Raw genomic sequence first — 20647 nt, 5'->3', positions numbered from 1 at the left:
TTTAATTTCCTGAAAAACTGCTGATTTTGATATAAACGTGATATATTCATGTATATCATAAATAATTTTATTTTTAAAACCTCTCGCGTGCCACGTTTGAGCGCTTGGCGTGCCAAATTTGGCACGCGTGCCCCGTGTTGTGCACCCCTGTACTAGGGTATTGTGTACTGAACTGCACGTCCTTTCTCCTTGTTTTCTTTATACTTCAAATCTGTATGTGTCAGTTACCACAATGATGCTTGAACGAGATAGTACTTTAAAGATAAATAACATAATCTCTTTCTACGCTCTATATATACTCATGGATATAAGTTCAGATCTGTTTTGCGTGAAGCATAAATACACCTTATAAAAAATGCAAAAACCGAACATACCTGTTCATGCAGTATCTGTGATAATTCTGCAGCCATGCCATGGAAACATTCTCTCAAGTTCTCGTGATAGTCGTGCTGGTCAGAAGAGATCAATTGCTCATTTATATCTAACGCTTGTCCACATAATCCAACAAATTTCCTGAAAAATGTTATATAGTTATAAGGCGATAAACGCACGAGACTTGAAGTAATTAACTCCATGGTCCTCAACCTTTTCTTTTTTGTGTTCCACAAAAATTCTGTGGCTCAATAACTTTTTCACGCGAGGGAAAAGTTACAGGAAAAGCAAAAAACTATGTCTGCAAAAATACACACTCTAACTTTATAAATTAGAATGAAAACTCCCCCTCAGCATCATCATCGTTAATTGCCGTTACAATCAAAATTTAGGGGCTCCCGAAGTATGCGAACCAAGATGACGGACATCGGAATGTAATATGTGTACTAGGTTAGGGTTAGGCCATAATTTTAGGTATAAATACTACGGGAGGCTCTTGGCTAGTCTTCGAACTGATAATAGGACTAAAATAAGAAAAATTGGAAAAAAATTATCGCCTGACCCTAACCTGTTACCCATGTTATGTTCTGATGTCCGCCATCTTGGTTCGCATACTTCGGGAGCACCAAAATTTAACTATAGTGACAAAAGTGAAACTGGATTTATTAGCACTCTAGCAATTTTTAATAGGTTTGTGTTGAAAGTGTTGGTGTGGCAGATGTTCTCCCATGAGAACTGGTGAAACCCAGGAAACAATCAGAAAAGAAGATTGTGGATAATTGTAATCATTGGAAAAAGATTCAGACTTTGAAGCAGATATATACACACAACAACCCACATTGATCGATTATGTTCTCCCATGAGAACTGGTGAAACCCAGGAAACAATCAGAAAAGAAGATTGTGGATAATTGTAATCATTGGAAAAAGATTCAGACTTTGAAGCAGATATATACACACAACAACCCACATTGATCGATTATGTTCAACTACCTCAATTCTACTTCGAAATCGTCCAGCTAACTGAGAACAGCATTGGGGTCTCGTGTAGATTCGTACCTAACGTACTTCTAGTGGGCGTAGCATGACAATTTTTTGATATGTCAATCCTAACCCCCATCTGACTACATCATCCAAAAATTATGTCACTATGACATCACAATCACGTCATAGAGCTTGCCAAATATACGTACAATTGCCCGAAATGGCATTGGCGCCGACGATAAAGAACTGACTGACATTATCGATCCCTCTCCTATTGGAATCGTTGCGACGAGAAAACGAGAGAAATAACTGTTCGATTTCGGGTGCTCGTTTGCGCGCCTTGGATGGCAGTTCGTATAGTTCGAAGGGCTCTATTACGTCACTGTGACGTCGTGTTGACGTAAATTTTGGATGGTGTAGTCAGGTGGGGGTTAGGATTGATACGTGAAAAAATTGTCATGCTACGCCCACTAGAAGTACGTTAGGTACGAATCTACACGAGACCCCAGCATTGCATCAAAATAATATAGAGCTAATATAGGAAAATCCCCAATAGAAAAAACAGGGCAACTCATTGCCCTGTAGCGCCATCTCGAGGCTAAGCTGTTCTTGCATGAAAGCGTTTACTTGTGTTGTGGTAACTTTGATTCATAAGTTTTCAATAATACAGCTATTGCAAGGTTAAGTTTGCTTTCATTTTATTGTGCCCGTTTGCCTGGAAGGCTAATATAAACAATTTGATTGATTGATTCGATTTGTATGAGAGAAAGCTCCTTTCAACCTGCGGCGCGGCGGTGTGGCTCAACGGGCTAAGCGTTAGGCATACGCTTGCCACTGCACCTCTAATTACTCTGTGTGGGTTCGCAAGTTTGAATCCCATGCAGGGATGGTTATGTGCGAGAGGATTGCTGGACTCCTCGCCGTCGTTGGATGGTTCACGTAACCGCTGGTTGGTTACGGCTTCCTCCACCACCAAGTCCATGTTTCCGAAAACAAAAAATATAACTAATCCCATACCCGAATTGGAATGGTGACCGGACGAGAGGCCGTGGTTCGTCATATGAATAAGCCGTCTTATCGGCTTTCCTCTCCGCGGGGATAAATATGTAAACCCTATCCTATCCTACTTGCAAAGACAAGCATACCCATAGCATTAAAGTAAGCAAATGACATATTTAAAGAATTTCATTTCGTACTAGTGCTGCGATTTATTTTTTAACTTTATAAAAGCGTCGCAAGCTGAAAAAGTTTGGTAATCACCACATATGATCAAATATGGTTGTTAAACCATTAGCAGATTGCAAAATCCAAAACAGTCACGAACCTGAATATCTTCCTCAATCTTTCTACTGTGTTAGCAGGGTGGCATGATACTTTAGCATCTTCGAGGAAAGCTTTGGCGTAAGCAAGGGGTCCAGCGTTCACCTGTTTAGAAAAAAAAGACAAGAAAATTAAAAAAAAAAACATAGCAACTTCAGAGCATTCGATGGGGTTTTAGAAAGGTCTGGAATTTAAAAAATACCATGGCAAGTTCAGGGAAATAGATCACAGTTTATTGCATTCATAATAGCAATGACTAATCCTCGCCAAAGCAGAACCGCCTTCGTGATCGCAGTTGACTGTCACATGATATCTCAACTTTGCAATATACTTCAGGTTTTGGACAAATTTGGATAGATGTGAACTAGATTTTGATGTATATGGAGCATGCTGTTCATGGCTATTGTTTGAGTTTCAGAGAGGCTAACTGCTTATCCATCTTCTGCTCTTTAGTTCTGGTATACCAGAATGTGTATATGCAAGGATGCTGTAGCAAGACTCTTCAACAACTCACCCAAGTTCAGAGATAGCTGATTAGAACCACAATTTTTAGCAAGAAGACCATATCCTAGCTTTCTCAGCGAAAACTTGGGTTTTTAGGAGAAATTTGGAAAGATATGCCATGTATATAGGGTTATGTAGCATTCTGAACTGGTTACAGTCTTTAGTCTGCCCATGGGCTTATTTTTGGTTTATATTTATATCATGATAAGATTTAATCTTTTCTGTGCCATAATGGTGCAATGAAATTACAATTTTACAACCAGAATGAGAGGTATGACAAGACATGAAGTGGAATCTCTCTTTTTGTGAAGAGAAGATAGATTCCGAAGCAGTCAAAAACCCTAACAGCTGCTCAGCGAGAGCCAATCGACGGAAAATATGCAATTGCCATATAACAGTGTGGGTGGGTATTTCCCAATTCAGTCTTTTTCCAATAACAGCCCTGGGTGACTCTCCAGTAAATACCGGTAGTTATTTTACATGAAAACAAACTTCCAATCCAATTATGCAATTTGCAACTCTTTGATCAGTACTCTTTCCACATTTAAATGAGGGCTCTGGACCTTGCTTTGAGCAAACTTGCAACTCTCTTATCAGTACTCTTCTTACTTTTAGTCGAGGGCCCGGACCATGAAAAATTTTGATCAGAAAACTCAATTCCCATTTCTAAATAAAATGGAAGCTTGCAACCTTACATTAGAAAATTAAAAAAAAAAAAAAAAAATTTACCTGGACACTGACAGATCCCTGCAGTCTAAGTTGTAACTTCTTCAAATCAATGTTTGGAGCAAGAACCAATTCTTCTAGTTCTGCGCATTTGTTAACCATTTCATCAAGAGCTACTTCGATGGGCTTGAGTTCGAAACTACGTTGCGACGTGACCATAATTCGCTTCTTGATGTAAGGAAAACTGTGGGCAGCTGAAAAAGTGAGTTTATAGCTGTTAAAGATGATTCAAAATTAGTTGCGTACGCCAGAATTTAAGAGAGTGTTTTCACAAAATGGCTGGGGAATTGTCACAGATACTGCATGAATAGACATACTCGGTTTTTGATGTCTATAAATTGTCAAGTATAAAGTATTTTTATGCCTTCACACAAACTCGCAAGAGTTATGTTTAAAATTTGGTTGTCAATCCATAATCCAGAGTCGGAATTCAGTAGAAAGTTTTGTACAGTAGGAGTCAAAGGCTCAAAGCTGTAACTGTTTTCCAATTGCCGCAGTCCTGCTACTTGCTCATGCATCACAGATGACCATATTTTATTAAAATATGATCGAGTAGTCACTAGTGACTTTATAGCATACGATAGGGTTAGCCAGTGTGACAGCTTAATTAAATGGTAGATAGTTGTTACAGATACAGATAGATGGATTTGGAGGTAGTAGAAAATGTAACCGAGCATTGTCGCGGTGTCATGAACAACCTTACGACGGTGAGAAGTCTAGCAATCCTCCCACACATATTTATATCCCAACTGCGGCGGTGACTGCGCGGCGGTGTGGCTCAACGGGCTAAGCGTTAGGAATACGCTTGCCACCGCACCTCTAATTACTCTGCGTGGGTTCGCAGGTTCGAATCCCATGCAGGGATGGTTATGTGCGAGAGGATTGCTGGACTCCTCGCCGTCGTTGGGTGGTTCACGTAACCGCTGGTCGGTTACGGCTTCCTCCACCACCAAGTCCATGCTTCCGAAAACAAACAATACAGTAAAACTAATCCCATACCCGACTTGGAATGGTAACCGGACTAGAGGCCGTGGTTCGCCATATGGATAAGCCGTCTTATCGGCTTTCCTCTCCCCCGGGATAAATATGTAAATCCTATCCTATCCTAATTCGAACCTGGTTATGACATGTAAAGTAAATAAGGATATCGTTGTATTACATCGTAAAGACAGCCAAAGTTTTTTGAAACTGGCCCTCCTCTCCCCTGAGATAAATATGAGATATATATCCCCAACCTGAGATGGGTTATCCATACTTATCTTGGGAAAAAGCCGGTCCCTGCTGGTCGGTTACAGCTTTCTCCACCATCAAGTCCATGCATCTGGACTTAAGTTATTATCATCCCTGATCTTGACTGGTAACCGAACAAGAGGCCATGGTACACTACATGATTAAGCAATGTAATCAGCTTTCCTCTCCTCCCTCAGGTTAAGAATGAAAACCCTATCTTACTTGATAGAATAGTCTTCCTTTTCCACTGTTCTTCAATTCCACCTCTCGCTTTACCACCGGGGGTGAAAGGAGTCTCAAAAACAAAGTTTCGAAGATTATGAGCCCTCTCGAAATAATTCTTCCGATGTTCAATTTCTTGTTCGTCAAAATATGGTTGAACATAAGTCACTTGGATGTATGCAAACTTGGGATCCAGATCTTTGCGGTTTACCTGTGGAAAAATAGGATTTTTTGTTTGTTTTTGGCACTTTTGTTCATAGCAAGGCTATGTGTAATATGTAAATATGATAATTATTGAGCATTGTGTTGGTGACATCAAATGCAAGAAATGCAAGAATATTGTAGCAGAAAAAGCGAAGTAGCTATGTATACAGAATAGATCAAACCTTAATCAGAACAGCGGACAAGCGTGGCAAAGTGGGTCAAGTGTGCTAAAAAGTACAAGAGGGATGCAACATTTTTGAGACACTGCAATTATTAATAGGTTTATGGCCAACCTGAAAATTCTTTTGTGGCTCAGCAGTGGCCCAAGGCATCCATTGCTGCTAAAATTAAAGTTGATTGATTGATCAATCAATAACTCTAGCAATTTTTAATAGGTTTAGGATCGACTTGAAATCGTTTCTGTGGCCCACTGGTTGAGGACCAGTGCCCTTGAACTTGACCATCGCCCCACAATTTGTATGTTTGATTTTCACTGCTTTGAAAAATACCGTATTTGCTCGTTTTGTAGCCCGGGCCCATAGTTTTTTCGACCAACTCACTAACCGGGTCCTTATTCAAACCAGCCCTTATTTAAGCACGGGCGCTTGTTATTTTCAATCATTACAATAATTAATATATTGGTATTTCGAGTTCCCAAGTATAATTTAAAACGAGAATAACGAAAATTTTGCCTTTTTCTACGCACCGCAGGTGTTATGTACTGGACGCTTAAGGCGTGAGTGTTATCTACCAGCGCTTAAAATTCAACAGCGTTGTGACAAAATCGCTTCTTATTTCCTATTGTTCTCTACCACTGAAAAATCAGCTTTTACATCGGGCGGGTATTCAAGCACCGGCCCTTATTTATTTTTATGTTCTGTTCACAGGGGCGGCTATTCAAACGGTCGCTTAATCAAGATCGGGCAGTAAAACGAGCATATACGATATATAGACTTAACATCTAGTCCACCTATTACACACACCTTGTTAGACTCCTGTATCAGCTTTATATTCTCATGTCCAAACTTCGTACCGTACATGTGCTGGAGACGCATCGAGATTTCTGAGAGTTGGGTCAACTTTGGTTCCTGTAAAATCGAATTAAGAATTTTTTTTAGATTTTCGTTCACCTGAAAAGATTTGTGTGGGGAATGTGGTCGCAACAGTTTCTGATGTCTGTTCACATTATATGACGAATCTAAATTGGTAGCAATAATTAGGACATGAGAGCTTCAAGTGTAAAAGACTTGAAATTGGAACTCCAATACTCTTGGAACCTTTTTGAAACCCCAGAGTGGGGTGTTGGATAGAACTATTCAAACTCAGAGTCATGGCTCATCAGAGTCCCAGTTTGAGTCTGTCTGACATGTTTGACAATTAATTGATGAGTCTGATATTTAATTTGGACGAGTCTTTAATAAATGAGTGTTTGAGTTGACCCTTGCTTTTCAATAAAAATACTTTCAAAACTTTTCCATTCCATATTTATGAACAAATTAAGGTAAAAGACTAAATGCAATACAGTAAAAGAATCACAGTCAATTTACTTAAAACTGACATAGTCATTGTGAATGGTGCCTTGTGTGGGCCTTTTATCGTGGCCCCCGAAAAACCCTACACGGGTCCCCTAGAGTGGCCCATTTTGAGAAAACCTGGAGTATACCTTATAAATATATTCCCTTCCATCCTCTTCATCAAAGTATTGTTGGCCGTAGAAAGCCACACGAAAATAAGTTCCTAACATTCGCTTCCCGCTTGCGTTCACCTGCACGATCTTCGCGTAAGAATCTTTCAATGTACCGTAGATTTCAACAAGGCCCTGAAATTGAAAAATTGCGTAAAATATAGGGGGAAGAAGGAAAGAGCGCTTGCTTAATGGTGGAGTACTTTTTTTCTTACATCTCTTTTTATTACTACTCACAAACGCCACGCGTCCTCATTTCACAAAACGTAACTGTGCTCGTACGTAAGCAATATTAATATGACATGCTTCATATAAGGGCGTAGCTGCTCGATAACCAATCTTGGTTCGCGCGGCTTCCCTTCCCCAATAAAAAGTGTGTTAATTACTTATTGATTTTAATCGGTAAGTATGTTGATAGGTATTTGTCTGTCTGTTAGATGCACGCGATATCTCACGAAAGCGAGATTGAATCTGCTCCAGATTTTGCATGTGCATTCATACCAGAAGCCTATTGATTTTGGATGAATTATGTCGTATAATTAGCGAGTTATTAATTAGTGATGGGACACAAGGTGTCACTATGGAGTAAGAGCGCTGTTTTGGGGGATCCCCTAACTTTTAAGTCTTCGGTCTCTGACCGATATTCTCGTTTTATTTTTTGTCAATTTTGTATGTTATTTTCTACTGGATGGAAAAAATAAACTTGACTATGACTATAAATGAGATTTAATCTCTTGTATGCCAAATGCAATGGTAGTCATTAGCTGCGGTGCACATTACCTATTTGTTGCAGCTGTTTAAAGTAATAAAGAGTTCACTGATTATCACAAAATTCCATGAACAGGTTGGGAAACATTGAAAAAATTGAAATACCTAATATCGCTGATTATGCTCAGCTGTCTGGTAAAACACTAGTTGCCAGAATACAATTAACACTCACCATATAATCTCTGTTCTTTTCATAGAACGGAATAATCATTCTGAACACACTCGCCATCAGTTCATATCTTTCTGCCGTTTGTAATACTGATACACATCGTCGTAGAAGCTCAGTCAAGACGTCCTGGGATAAATTACGATAATATTTTTGTAAATTTTTTACACATTCGCCCGAAAAAATCAAAAAACTTTTGTTTGAGCCAAGTTACGGGCAACCACTGAAGGGGTCCAGGTAGTTATATTTTATATATAGTTTGTTTGGGTAACTTTGCATTCTAGTACTTTCCCGTAACTTTGCTAAGATGTGAGCTCCTTTACTTCTGAGTGAATGAGCAAATGACGAGAATAGTGCTATATGTATTCAAGCAAACGAGAAATTTATTTAAAGCACTTACTCAAAAACAGAAGAGACTCATCTCTAAGCAAATCTATGGGATACCGAAAAAATAGCAATGCAGGTCTCAGTATTCGTGGTTACTCAAAACTTCTTTGTAGTTCTGATTATGTATTTCGACAACTGAGTGGAACCAAAATTTCCTAATGTTTACCTCATTAGGAGGTATATTCATTTGGCTAACACAGACAGTCAGACAGTCCCCAAACTCCTAATAAAATTAAAATAAAGCAAATCCCCAAAAAATTTATGCCCAAACCCTAACCTGGTACACATACTACGAGAGTACCCCCCCTCACTATCTATTCGGAGAAACAGGTTCATGAATTGGACCTCCTGAAGTACGCACCAAGATGGCGCACATCCTGAATTTGAACTCAGGTTGTGTAGCAAGTTAGGCTTCAGGTTATGCGACATCTTATTGCGCATACTTCAGGAGTACCCACGGATCACCACAATGCTTGTAAAATATTCGCAGAGTTTTACCTCATTATACTGCACATCTTGCATTCCAGTATCTTCCTTTATGGCAGATTCTTCTTTTTCTACATTAGGTGAAATTGTTCGGAATGCAGAACAACCCTTACTAATGAGACCTGGAGGAATGTAAGATAAATTAAAGCTTGGGTCTGTAGTAGTGAAATTTCATTTGGGCTGGAGCCAAGCCCTTACCATGATATATAAGTTTGCAGGTTCGAATCCTGTTGGGGGAATTATGCAAGAGAGGATTGATGAGCTGATCGGCGTTATAAGATATTTGCTTTGACTGGATCCAAACTTACCTTGATAGATAGACGACTTGGCGCATCTTGCTAATTGTTAGGAATACACTTGCCAATGCATATCTGATTACCCGTTTGGGTTCACAGGTTCGAATTATGTGCGAGAGGATTGCTGGGCTCTTCGCCATCATAGGGTGGTTTATCTAACCAATGGTCGAGATTTGATATCATTGGATCTCAATCTACACTAGAATCGCAGGCTAGAGGTTCCAGATCCTCCTACCCCACCAAGACTGTAATAAAGCATCCGGTTCTTTCAAAAGTAGTAGAGACTGTTTGTATGGAGCAGTGGTTCTCAAATGGGGGGGTGTGTCCCACACGAGGGGACATTTTTTGCGAGGGAATTTAATTAAAAATGAAAATATTTGTTGATTTGATCTTGCCCGACTTATTTTCGACATTACATATTAATTAAAAATGAAAATATTTGTTGATTTGATCTTGCCTGACTTATTTTCGACATTACATATTAATTAAAAATGAAAATATTTGTTGATTTGATCTTGCCTGACTTATTTTCGACATTACATATTAATTAAAAATGAAAATATTTGTTGATTTGATCTTGCCCGACTTATTTTCGACATTACTTATTTTCTATTTTGGATATTTAAGTTCTATCCCCGTATTTTCAACGTGCATTTTGAATAAAACATACTTTTGCCTCACTATCTGTTATTTGTAGCTTATTATTAGTTAGTTGTTTTTAAGATGGGTCACGAGACTTGACAAATTCTAAAAAGGGATCGCTGCTTAAGAAAAGTTTGAGGACCACTGGCTTAGAGCAGGACTACTCAACTATTTTCACCAAAGGTCCGTTTACGAAACTTCAAAATTACTTGGGGTTCGGAAATTTATTTTATCAAATAAAGGAAACTTTAAATGCAATATTAAATTAAGTACAAGAGCAATGAATGGCTCACAAATATGGACAAAAATATCGCACATTGGTACCAGTACGACAAACTGTATAGCTGTTTATTTAAATTGTATCAAAATCATCTGAATCTATAAATCGATGATTATGCTGCCAAAATAAACCATCAGACGCGGTCCAAATTTTATGGTCGAAAGGTCCGGATTCGGACCGCGGTCCGCCAGTTGAGTAGCCCTGCTATTGAGCCTTGATTGGAGTGTCATTGTGAAAACCGCTAAAACGTCATCCCCTTTCAGTATTCTGGTGGTAGGGATAAATACTATTTTTACATTTTTTTGGGGATTCAAAAACTACCTTATTTCCAACTAGCCTGCTTTTCTAGAGACTTATTTAAAGTAACAATGTAAAAATACACAATATAAAGAACAAGAAAAAAAATTTGGAAATACAAATCTATGTGAGCACCTAATCCTACAGTTTAATGTACCGGTATGTGAAGAATTACGCTACAAAGTGAAATAAGAGGAGTGCCAGCATATTGAATTATGTTAATCACATTACAAAGTGCAAGACGAGGAGTGCCAGCATATTAAATTGTGAAGAATCACATTACAAAAAGCAATAACAAGAGTGCCAGCATATTGAATTGTGCTGATAACATTACAAAGTGCAATAAGAGGTGTGCCAGCATATTGCAAAGTGCAATAAGAGGAGTGCCAGCATATTAAATTGTGCTGATAACATTACAAAGTGCAATAAGAGGAGTGCCAGCATATTAAATTGTGCTAAACCATGCTCTAACACCAAAGTGCTACGAAGTTAAATATTGTTAGTGGAATGACACCCATATTAAGACTAATTTTTTTATTATTTTTTTTGCTTTGCACTGAATTCTCTTTAAAATATCCCCAAAGCCAGGGTTTTTCTCAAACAGAGCATTCGATTTCCGAATTACCAGATCATGATAAATTTAGTCACTTGGTTGTCGGTGGAGGGCACACTTATATTGAAGTGAAATTTGAATTTTTTTTAGGTCATAGTTATTGTTTATGATAATTCTGGCAGTGGGAAACTTTCCTTTATAAGTAAGCACTGAAAAATTCCAGCCAGAATCTCAGACAGAATCGACTTACTTTTACAATCCACAATAAACATCGTATTAAATGAGTGATCCCCACTTTCTTGCGAGGTTTCGTTTTCTGGAGTTGGATTCGGTGTCGAACCGCCAGGAAAGAAGCGAGAAATAAATCCTGATTGGTTGTTTTGTGTTGCCGGTCCGTTAGTTGGTAAGTTACGCATGGCTGCTCCCGGTGGTTAGTGAAGCGTGCAAAGGTGAAAGGTGAGTGAAAATATAAATTAGTAAAACACCAAATCTAGTGAATAATTAATTAATTAATTACACAATGATTAATTAATTAATAAGCAAATATAAACTGGAATAATTACACCTGGTAATATGATGAAATTATTGGGGAGAATCGCATTTTTATTACAAGATAGGGAAAGATATTTTACAAGTTAAAATCAGAGCTGCAAAATTTGAAAGTTTCATAACTGTTCACCAGAGTCTCAAGTCAAGTCTCTCAGATAGTTAGCAGAGTTTGAGACGAGACATTCAACTCGAGTAACTTAAATTCATTGAAAAAGTCACTCTACTCGAGTAAAGTCAATGACTCCCCAACCATGGTGGCTGAAAATGATGAATTTACAACTAAAACAAGTCGTTCTGATTGTCAGAAAAACACTTTTTGAGCAACTATAATTTTTACGTTGATTCAACCAAATTTTTTTCATATCTCAAAATACAGTATATGTGCAGCGGGCTCAGCGGTGTGATGCATCGTGCTAAGCATTAAGAATACGCTCAACACCACACCTCTAATTACTCTGTGTGGATTTGCAGGTTCAAATCTCATGCATGGATAGTTATATGCAAGAGTATTGCTGGACTACTCGCCGTCGTAGGATGGTTCGCCTAACCACATGTCGACTACAGCTTCTCCAACCATCAACTACTTGCTATTCCTAAATTCAGAGCTGTGCAATTAAGACAGGGCTAATCATGCATCATGCATTAATTATACAGTGTTGCAACAGCAATGCCACAGTGGATTGTCAGCAAGCTTACAGTGGGTATTTCAGCAGTAAGCCTACTATAAAGAGTTCAAAATCAAGCCTAAAAAATTTAGCTGCAAAACTACGAAATTCAGCAAAAGTTTGGCAGCAGACGCTTTGCAACTTCAAAGCATCTGTGCCAACAGTCATTTAGCGGCAAGCCTACATCTAGAATTCCAGCTGCAAGCTTTTTCACTATTTTTAACAGTCTGTAGCAACAATTAATAAGAAGCAGGCATGCAGTGGGGATTAAATCAGCAGGCCTGTAGCGCAGCAGTACACGCCTATATGAGACATTTCAGCAGCCAGCGCTAATTTCAGCAGCAAGCTTACAATCATTCATTCAGCAACGCTTGGGCCAAAATTATTGGACAACAAGCCTGAAAAGGTTAATTCAGCAAGGCTTTAAGCCTAAATTATTTGCCAGAAAGCCTACAATGCCCAATAGCAGCAGCAAGCCCACAAAAGTTATTTCAGCAGCAAGCCTACAGCCTATAAATAATCAGCAGTCAAATTTATACACCATACCTTTGGATGAAGCTACTTTAGCTCTATCTGTCATATCTAAGTGGTAACGGAAGTTCATTAGTTTACAAGTTCAAGGAATTTTCTCAAATCACAGTGTGTAAGTCGTGAATCAAGTCTAGGGCAGGGTAAGATTTACATATTCGCCCCGGGGTAAGAGAAAAGACGATAAGACGACTTCCCCATATGGCGAACCACAGCATCTCGTCCGGCTACCATTCAATGTCTGGTATGGGATTAGTTAGGCAGTTATTTGTTTTCGGGAGTAACTGTTACGTGAACCACCCTACGGAAGCAAAGAAGCCAAAACTGCTAAGTAAAGCCATTTACAGATATCTAGTCTGTTAGATCAGCGGTGTGGCGCATCGTGCTAAGCGTTAAGAATAAGCTCACCATCACACCTATGATTACTCAGTGTGAGTTCTTAGGTTCGAATCTCATGCAGGGTTAATCATATGCGAGAAGATTGCTGGACTCCTTGCCGTCGTAGGATGGTTCACGTAACCGCTGGTCGGTTACGGCTCCCCTCACTATCAAGTCCATGCTTTCAAAAACAAATAACTGACTAACTATTCTCATACCCGATATGGACTGGTAACTGTATGAGAGGCTGTGGATCGCTGTATCGGCTTCAATTTCCTCTGGGACAAATATCTAAATTCTATCCTATTCTAGATTTTTTAAAGAACCAGTGCTCGTATTCATTGACAAAAGTCAATGATAAATTTCAACTCAACCCAAATTGCAAAAAATTGAGATGAACAACTGGAAAGACTTCCAAACAGAATAGTTTCCTATATTTCTGTGTTACTTATATTGAGCCTTGTTCCGAGTCATTATATAAATTTACACATTTCCCCAGAGGACATGAAAAGAGACACCATTTTATGTTAGGAAGAATCCAAATTCAATTTGTGTATTTGAACTCAAGTTTAAAGAGTTATTACACCCATGCTAAGTTAAAAGTATCTTTAAAAGGTGCGTCCCAATTGTTCCAAGTAAGTGAACCCCACCCCACGAGGTTGTTATAATCCAGCGGTGTACAACAGGAGCCCACGGTACCCCAACTCGACCTGTCGAGTAATTTAGTGTCAACACTCAGATTTTCCCCATCAATCTTAAAATCATAATCCGGTAAAAATACATGTTTTTTCGCGTAATGGTTGTGTTAAATCTTTCAAAATGTTGCACATCCCTGATATCACCCAGTGGTGAAGCGGAACCCCTGTTAAGAGAAGCTTGGGAACCACTGTGCGAAGCGAACATAATACTGGCAAAGCAAAAAGATCTTTCAAAACATATTCATATTCCTAACTTGGTAATGATCTTACCTTTTCTTTTCAGGTATTCCGCAACCAATGCAGCAATATGAATGTAACACATGGCAGCCTGGAAAATAAAGTTAAAATTGACACAAACTGATTGGGGTTCACTGTAATTTCATTGAAGGGAAAATGCATCGCTTGTAATCTGAGCATATGGATATTTTGCTCTATTCATTATGTTCAGGGGAGAGCATGCTGAAGTTCTGTAAAGGTTAAACAAAAACTACCTATGCCAGCAATTCCCAAACTTTTTCAGACGCCAAATTATCGAGGAAAAAATCACACGGCACATTTACCCGAAAATGCTGAATTTAAATTAAACTCTATTTTGTGATTGTCAATGTGTACTTTGTGCTATTTATAGTTTGTTAACATGTAGGTCTATGGAATAAAGGCAATAGGTAAATTCCGCTTCCACACATCTACGTCTGATTCTCTTTTGAAATGCTGAACAACACACGCATGTTCGCTAAACTCAGTTCAGCGGCGCCGAGGCGCACCGTTTGGGAAACGCTGATCAACGCTATGATCATTATTACCAGCATGACTCTTGCATCAATCAAAACAGTTATCTATAACCTTATGTGTCTCCACCAGTTATGCCCACATTCAATATTAAAATGCCAACAAACATAAACAAAAATAATAAATGAATTCCAGTCAAAAAAATAAACAAATCAAAGTAAATTTACTTATTAATATAGTCATCTCGGATATTACACAATCAAGGCTTTTCCCCTTCGCCCCGAGAGCTGAGTTTGGGGAGTCCCTTCTGAGGAAAAACGGTAAAAAAATCACCTCTGAGAAATTTCCATGTTTTTCATGCACCCTTGCCATTGATTCAAGCCAGGTTTTTCTAAGTTCAGGAGTAGCTGCGTATGACTTTGCTAAACTGTCTTGAAGGTCAACCAACATCTCTGGGTCGTCTTTGTGCTCCTTCATGGCTGCCGTTGCCATCAATACCGTACGGATTCGTTTTGTTAGATCTTTTACTTCAATGTGGAAGACAGAATGCTGAAAATAAATTGAGAACTAGTATTTCATCCGAATAAGGCACCAGACAAGTAGAAAAAAATCATATTTCAATAAAGTTACTTTGTAAAGAGACAAGTAAAATCAGTTTTGCGTTTAGCATTGTGGCCCGCTGGCCCAAGTCCTAAACAATCATCTATTACCATGTTTATTTTGTCAAGTGCAATTTTATGAGAGGCAATAATCAAGAAATATTAATGAACTAATAGAAAAGTGGAGATGGAGCTCTCCCTCTCCACTCATTAGCGATGGCACTATATTACCTATATTACTATTTTCGTCTAGTCAACAATATGTTATGCATTTCAAACGCTTCCCCCTCAGAAGATCGTCATATAAATTTTGGTGCTCCAGAAGTGTGTTTACCAATACAAGGGTAACTAACTTTGTTCGCCTACTTTACATCAAGTTGTGTAAAGAGCTAAAACCTATGGGCAGGGGATATATTTACTTGGCTAACACAGATAGTCCCCGAACTCGTAATACAACTAAAATAAGGAGAATCGTAATAAAATTATGCCCTAAATCTGGTACACATTATACGGGAATACCCTATTTTTGTTTGTTGTCGACAATTTGTTATTTTCTTCTTATTATATTCTTATTTTCAGCATTGATGAAAAATAAATTACTAAATACTCATGTGTTTCAAACGTTTTCCATTCTGAACAAATCCATATAAAATTTCGCTTATTAAAACCACGTTTTACAATGTTGAAAGGACATTTTATTTTACACAAAGATACAATAATTGATTAACAACCTTTCAATTAAGCCTTTTCCTCTTATGGTATCCTGTTACCAGTTTAATTAGGTAAATTGATATCAAGCAAAGCTTTTAAGTAAACACAATATAGATTGGTTAAATGATTTGTGGACTGGTAGCATTGTGTACACGATGTGAGGGGCTCCTAGAGCAGTGTTTCTCAAACTGAGTTCTGCGGGACCCTGGGGGTCAGGGATAACTGCACAGGGGTCGCAAGCCCGCAACAATATGAAACGCAATTAGAATTGTATTGCCTTTTGCAATGACCTACATGTGTGTGGCAGCATTTTCAACTTTTACCAATATGACTAAAACCTTTTTCTAGAGCAAACACTATCAGTCTTTACTTTATAGTTTACCAGCAATGATGTAAGTAAGACACCCCTTCAAATTCGTAAGTTAAATTTATATTAGATTAGCGCAAGTAGATAGGTGTAAAGCAGCCTAAAACATCTTATAATTAATTTTACTTGAATTTATTAAAGCAAAAATAGAAATAATAATTCGAATTTGCTGTTAGTGTAACTTAGCAAAATAAGCTTTCCCTGACATCAATATTTGAGAAATGATGTACGTATGTAGAAACCCAATAAGGCAGTAGCGCATGTTTTTCTCAGATAAACAACATTACTCAGTAGAGAAGGGTGACTGCCCTTGACCCAAATCAGATTAAAAAAGTTCAGAGGTCATGGCTGTATAAATATACTTAAGATTTTAAAGTGAGTTTCTCAATAAATAGGAATTCAATGAATCTTATATATTGGGTAAATATTACGTAAATATTGGGCGAATGTAAAAAAAAAAATTTTTGAAAATATTACTAAGTGCTGCTATTACTAAATGCTTTCTAATAATGGTTTGGAGGTATGACTATTATTCACCAAAAGTATCTCCATAAAAAAATACAGAAGTTTGAAGTTAAAAGTTCAAAAATTAAAAATTTTTTCATGAAATTCTGATACTGGACCAAGTTTCAATTATTGGGGTATGACTTTTGAAGTTTATCAATTATTATCCCATAAGTTTCTTCTTTGAACTAGGTACTAGAAAAACAATTAAATCACCTTGTAGGTTTAGCATTTCATCCAAAAGAATTTCTGGTTTAGTTTTTTTTTACATTTATAAGCTGCCACTGATATGCAGCACAACTTTTGTATCCTTAATTATGATATTTGTTCTCAACCCATACCCAAACCAACACGAACAATATTACTCACACAAAACATTATTTCTGCGGGTTTTAAAATGTTTTGGGTCATGGTTATGTAAACATGGGGTGCTTTCTCATAGGAATTATAAATATTTTTGAAAAAATTTGATAACACATTTTTTGGTATTATGGTATCTTTGCAAAATGATTTTATGGGTGTGCAGCAAATAGAAATGAACTTGTGTGGAGTGGGGCCTCTAACAAGATACCTTTGTAAGTGAAAACATGAAAGGAAAGTTAAGAAGACACTTTGTTATCAAAAAGCTTTCACTGAAAAGTGAGAGGTCACTACGAGATGTTTTACGATTCCATTCGGAACATAGCTTGAAGGTTTTTTTTTTGGTAATAGAATTATCATGAGAGAATAACCAGAAAAAAGAAATGATATTTGCTATTTAGAAAGTTTGTTGCACAAAAGGGTACTTCCGTAGTGTGTGTGTACCAGGTTAGAGTTAGGGCATAACTTTATTGTCATTTTCTTTATTTTACTTCTATTACAAGTTCAAGGACTGTCTGTGTTAGTCAAGTGAATATAACCCATGCCATTAGGTTTCAGTCCCTTTATACAGTTGACTTGATGTATATTGGCACACACACTTCTGGAGCGCACACAAAAGCGTCTGTGTGGATAGTTAGAGAACTTCCTATGAGATCTTTTCATGACCTCACTCTGAACAAAGCTATAAACAAGCAGAGACATTCCAAAACTCGATGTTTTTAGGCTTTTATTTTCCCAGGTTCAATTTGAAAGAAATTGGCCTAAATGCTATAATTTTCTATGGTCAATAAACGGTACTTCTGTGGTGTGTGTACCAGGTTAGGCCCTAATTTTATTCCGATTTTCCTTATTTTAGTTCTATTAAAAGTTTAAGGACTGTCTGTGTTAGCAAGTGAATATACCCCCTGCTCATAGGCTTCCATCCCTTTACACGACTTGATGTAAAGTAGGCGAACAAATTTAGTTACCTCCATATTGGTACACACACTTCTGGAGCGCTATAATTTTAATACGGTCAATAAACTGCAGTCAAATTTCTTTCACCAAAAAGCAATACTGACGTAAGATAGTTCAATGATCAGTTCTTTATTGGCAGAATCCGTGACAAAACATGACAGGAATTTATTTATTTTAACGCACGAGAGCATAGGAGTAATGTGGAATATTGTTTTGATAGACAGGTGGGCTGGTTGGAAAAACAAACTCTTTTTATACGCAACCATTGGTCATTTGCGCAGCAACAATTTTAATATGAAGGAGGCAAGTGTAGAACAAGTGTAGCAAAGAAGGACCAGTGTTTTTGAAGGGGGTTCTAAAGTACAGACACTTGTTTGAACAATATTTTTCATATGGATATATAGCAGAAGATTTCTGGGTGCTCCAGAAGTGTGTGTACCAATATGGAGGTAACTAATTTTGTTCGCCTACTTTACATCAAGTTGTGTAAAGGGACTGAAACCTATGGGCAGGGGGAATATTCACTTGGCTGACACAGACAGTCCCCGAACTCGTAATAGAACTAAAATAAGGAAAATCGGAATAAAATTATTGCCTAACCCTAACCAGGTACATATACTACTTGAGTACCAATTTCTGTATTCATACTTTGCTAATGTTAATGAAGTAAATCTTTTATTTCTGATGTGCACTAGTGCGGAAAACTTATACCTGTGAGAAAAGGAGACTTGCAAATATAATTAGCGTACATACTTAATATGTCGATGACTGAAATAAGCATATCACACTGTTGAAAAAAGTCAGCATTTATAGCATATTTATTGCATTATAAGCGGATTTTTAGGCTCATCTGAAAATTCTCAAGAATCGCATTGCACTAACTAATACCCAAGCTTTATTATTCAGGAAACAGACTTGTTTTTTATACTCAGTTGTTATTTGGCAAAGTTATTGACAGTTTTCTGCATACTATTGATTTTTACGGTCACTGCCCCCCAAAGGAGAAAGTAGTCAAGAATGTAATCTGTTGTTTATTGGGGGATTAGGAGGCAAAAAAGAGAAATTTTAAAAATTTTGTTTGATTTAGACAAGAGGCTAATTGTGTTAGAGGTGTCTTATGAAAAGTTGGTCAAAGCAAGATAGTTAATGGCCTCATTGATTTCACTAAAAAAATTAAACATATTTACACAGTACATTGTAATTTTTATCATAAGTACAGAATAACATGAAACAGTGATTTACATAAGTGTTTCCCAACCTATGGTTCGCGACCCAAAACCTACAAATTTTTCTGGGTAGTTTTTTTTTAGGGAAAATCGAAAAATTACTAATATTATTTCTAGTCAAATCCATTTTTTTTATATTTCGAATTGAAATGGCGAGTAAAGGACATGTAAAATTGATTATTTTATATTAGTCATTAAGTTTGCGGCCTTAAAAGTACCACATGCGGTATTTGACGATTACAGGATTTTATAAAATTTATTGAAAACAAAATTTGGGTTGTTCTAAAAAAAGGTTGAGAACCACTGATATTATTCATCATCCATTTTTTTTCATCTGCTACAGCAAAAATCTTTGTAATAATCTGACAAAAAAATGCCGGTGGTTTTGTTTACAAGTTGCGAAAAACACTGAATTGAATTCTCCCAGACTGATTAAATCAAGCAACATACAGGGTGTTAAAAAAGCAATGCAAAATTACCAGAGGCTGAAATGCTACATAAAGCATTTAATGACTGGCACCTTTTAACAGTATTGAATTACAGCGAAATGTCATTTAAACATTTCACAACTGACGTTTTTTAACAGTTACTTTTTTAGTGTTGCTATGATGAAAAATTTCACCTTAATTTTGTGTAACTTTTTTAAAATAATAATACTAATCAAGTGTGCTCTTGTATGCACAAAGCCCCTAAACAGATCAAAATGCCATGAAACATAATTTATTGCTATTATCCACTCAGAATATAATCCCATAATTAGATGGAGCAAATCTTTTAATAACACAAACAGTAGGTAATTTGTCCTAGATATAGCAAACAATGGTTTTGTGTTCAGTGGGTGTTATGCTTTACCTCAGGGGTGTGCAACCTTTTATGCAGGGGGCCAGATACAAATAACTGGGTAAGAAACCTAGATTTCTAACGTGAAAAGTGCTGAGGGGTAATTTTTTGTGGCATGAAAACAATGATTATTATATGCCTTCGGCATGCAAACAGATCAAGGATGGCTTACTTAGAGGCAGGGTCAAGCCTAGGGGAAGGCCATAGCGTTGTAGGGCTGAGTTTGTTGCTTAGTTTGACGAATTAATATATAATAATACAAACATTTCACTCTTACTTGACTTTTTTCATGTATAACAACATATATGATTTGTTTATTCCTCAAATTATTCTTTAGGTTGGGTATAAGGATTATCATTCAGATCATCCATCAGAAACTTACCCAGGTAGCAGAAAAGTTTGGCCTGCCCCTGCCG

The 20647-nt window shown here is 37.4% G+C and overlaps 1 protein-coding gene across 10 annotated transcripts in view; it reads right to left on the bottom strand.

Annotated features, from left to right (window-relative positions):
• The window catches only part of LOC120327821 (dedicator of cytokinesis protein 9-like), a 183424-nt gene that overhangs the window by 6596 nt on the left and 156181 nt on the right, over positions 1-20647 (bottom strand). For 7 of the 10 annotated variants that reach the window (XM_078114619.1, XM_078114624.1, XM_078114621.1 and 4 more), the window contains 12 exons: positions 15001-15216; positions 14209-14266; positions 12881-12916; positions 11371-11538; positions 9065-9174; positions 8186-8308; positions 7225-7380; positions 6545-6649; positions 5358-5568; positions 3909-4099; positions 2680-2780; positions 375-513 (listed from right to left, as the gene is read on the bottom strand). In XM_078114619.1, coding sequence (XP_077970745.1) covers positions 375-513; positions 2680-2780; positions 3909-4099; positions 5358-5568; positions 6545-6649; positions 7225-7380; positions 8186-8308; positions 9065-9174; positions 11371-11538; positions 12881-12916; positions 14209-14266; positions 15001-15216 — 1614 coding nt within the window. The remainder of the gene's footprint in view (positions 1-374; positions 514-2679; positions 2781-3908; positions 4100-5357; positions 5569-6544; positions 6650-7224; positions 7381-8185; positions 8309-9064; positions 9175-11370; positions 11539-12880; positions 12917-14208; positions 14267-15000; positions 15217-20647) is intronic. The other 3 variants (XM_078114626.1, XM_078114622.1, XM_078114627.1) reach the window with 3 other exon arrangements.

This window comes from Styela clava, chromosome 7 (genome assembly GCF_964204865.1).
Source record: "Styela clava chromosome 7, kaStyClav1.hap1.2, whole genome shotgun sequence".
Taxonomy (NCBI): domain Eukaryota; kingdom Metazoa; phylum Chordata; class Ascidiacea; order Stolidobranchia; family Styelidae; genus Styela; species Styela clava.
This window is presented reverse-complemented; position numbering and strand designations above follow the sequence as displayed.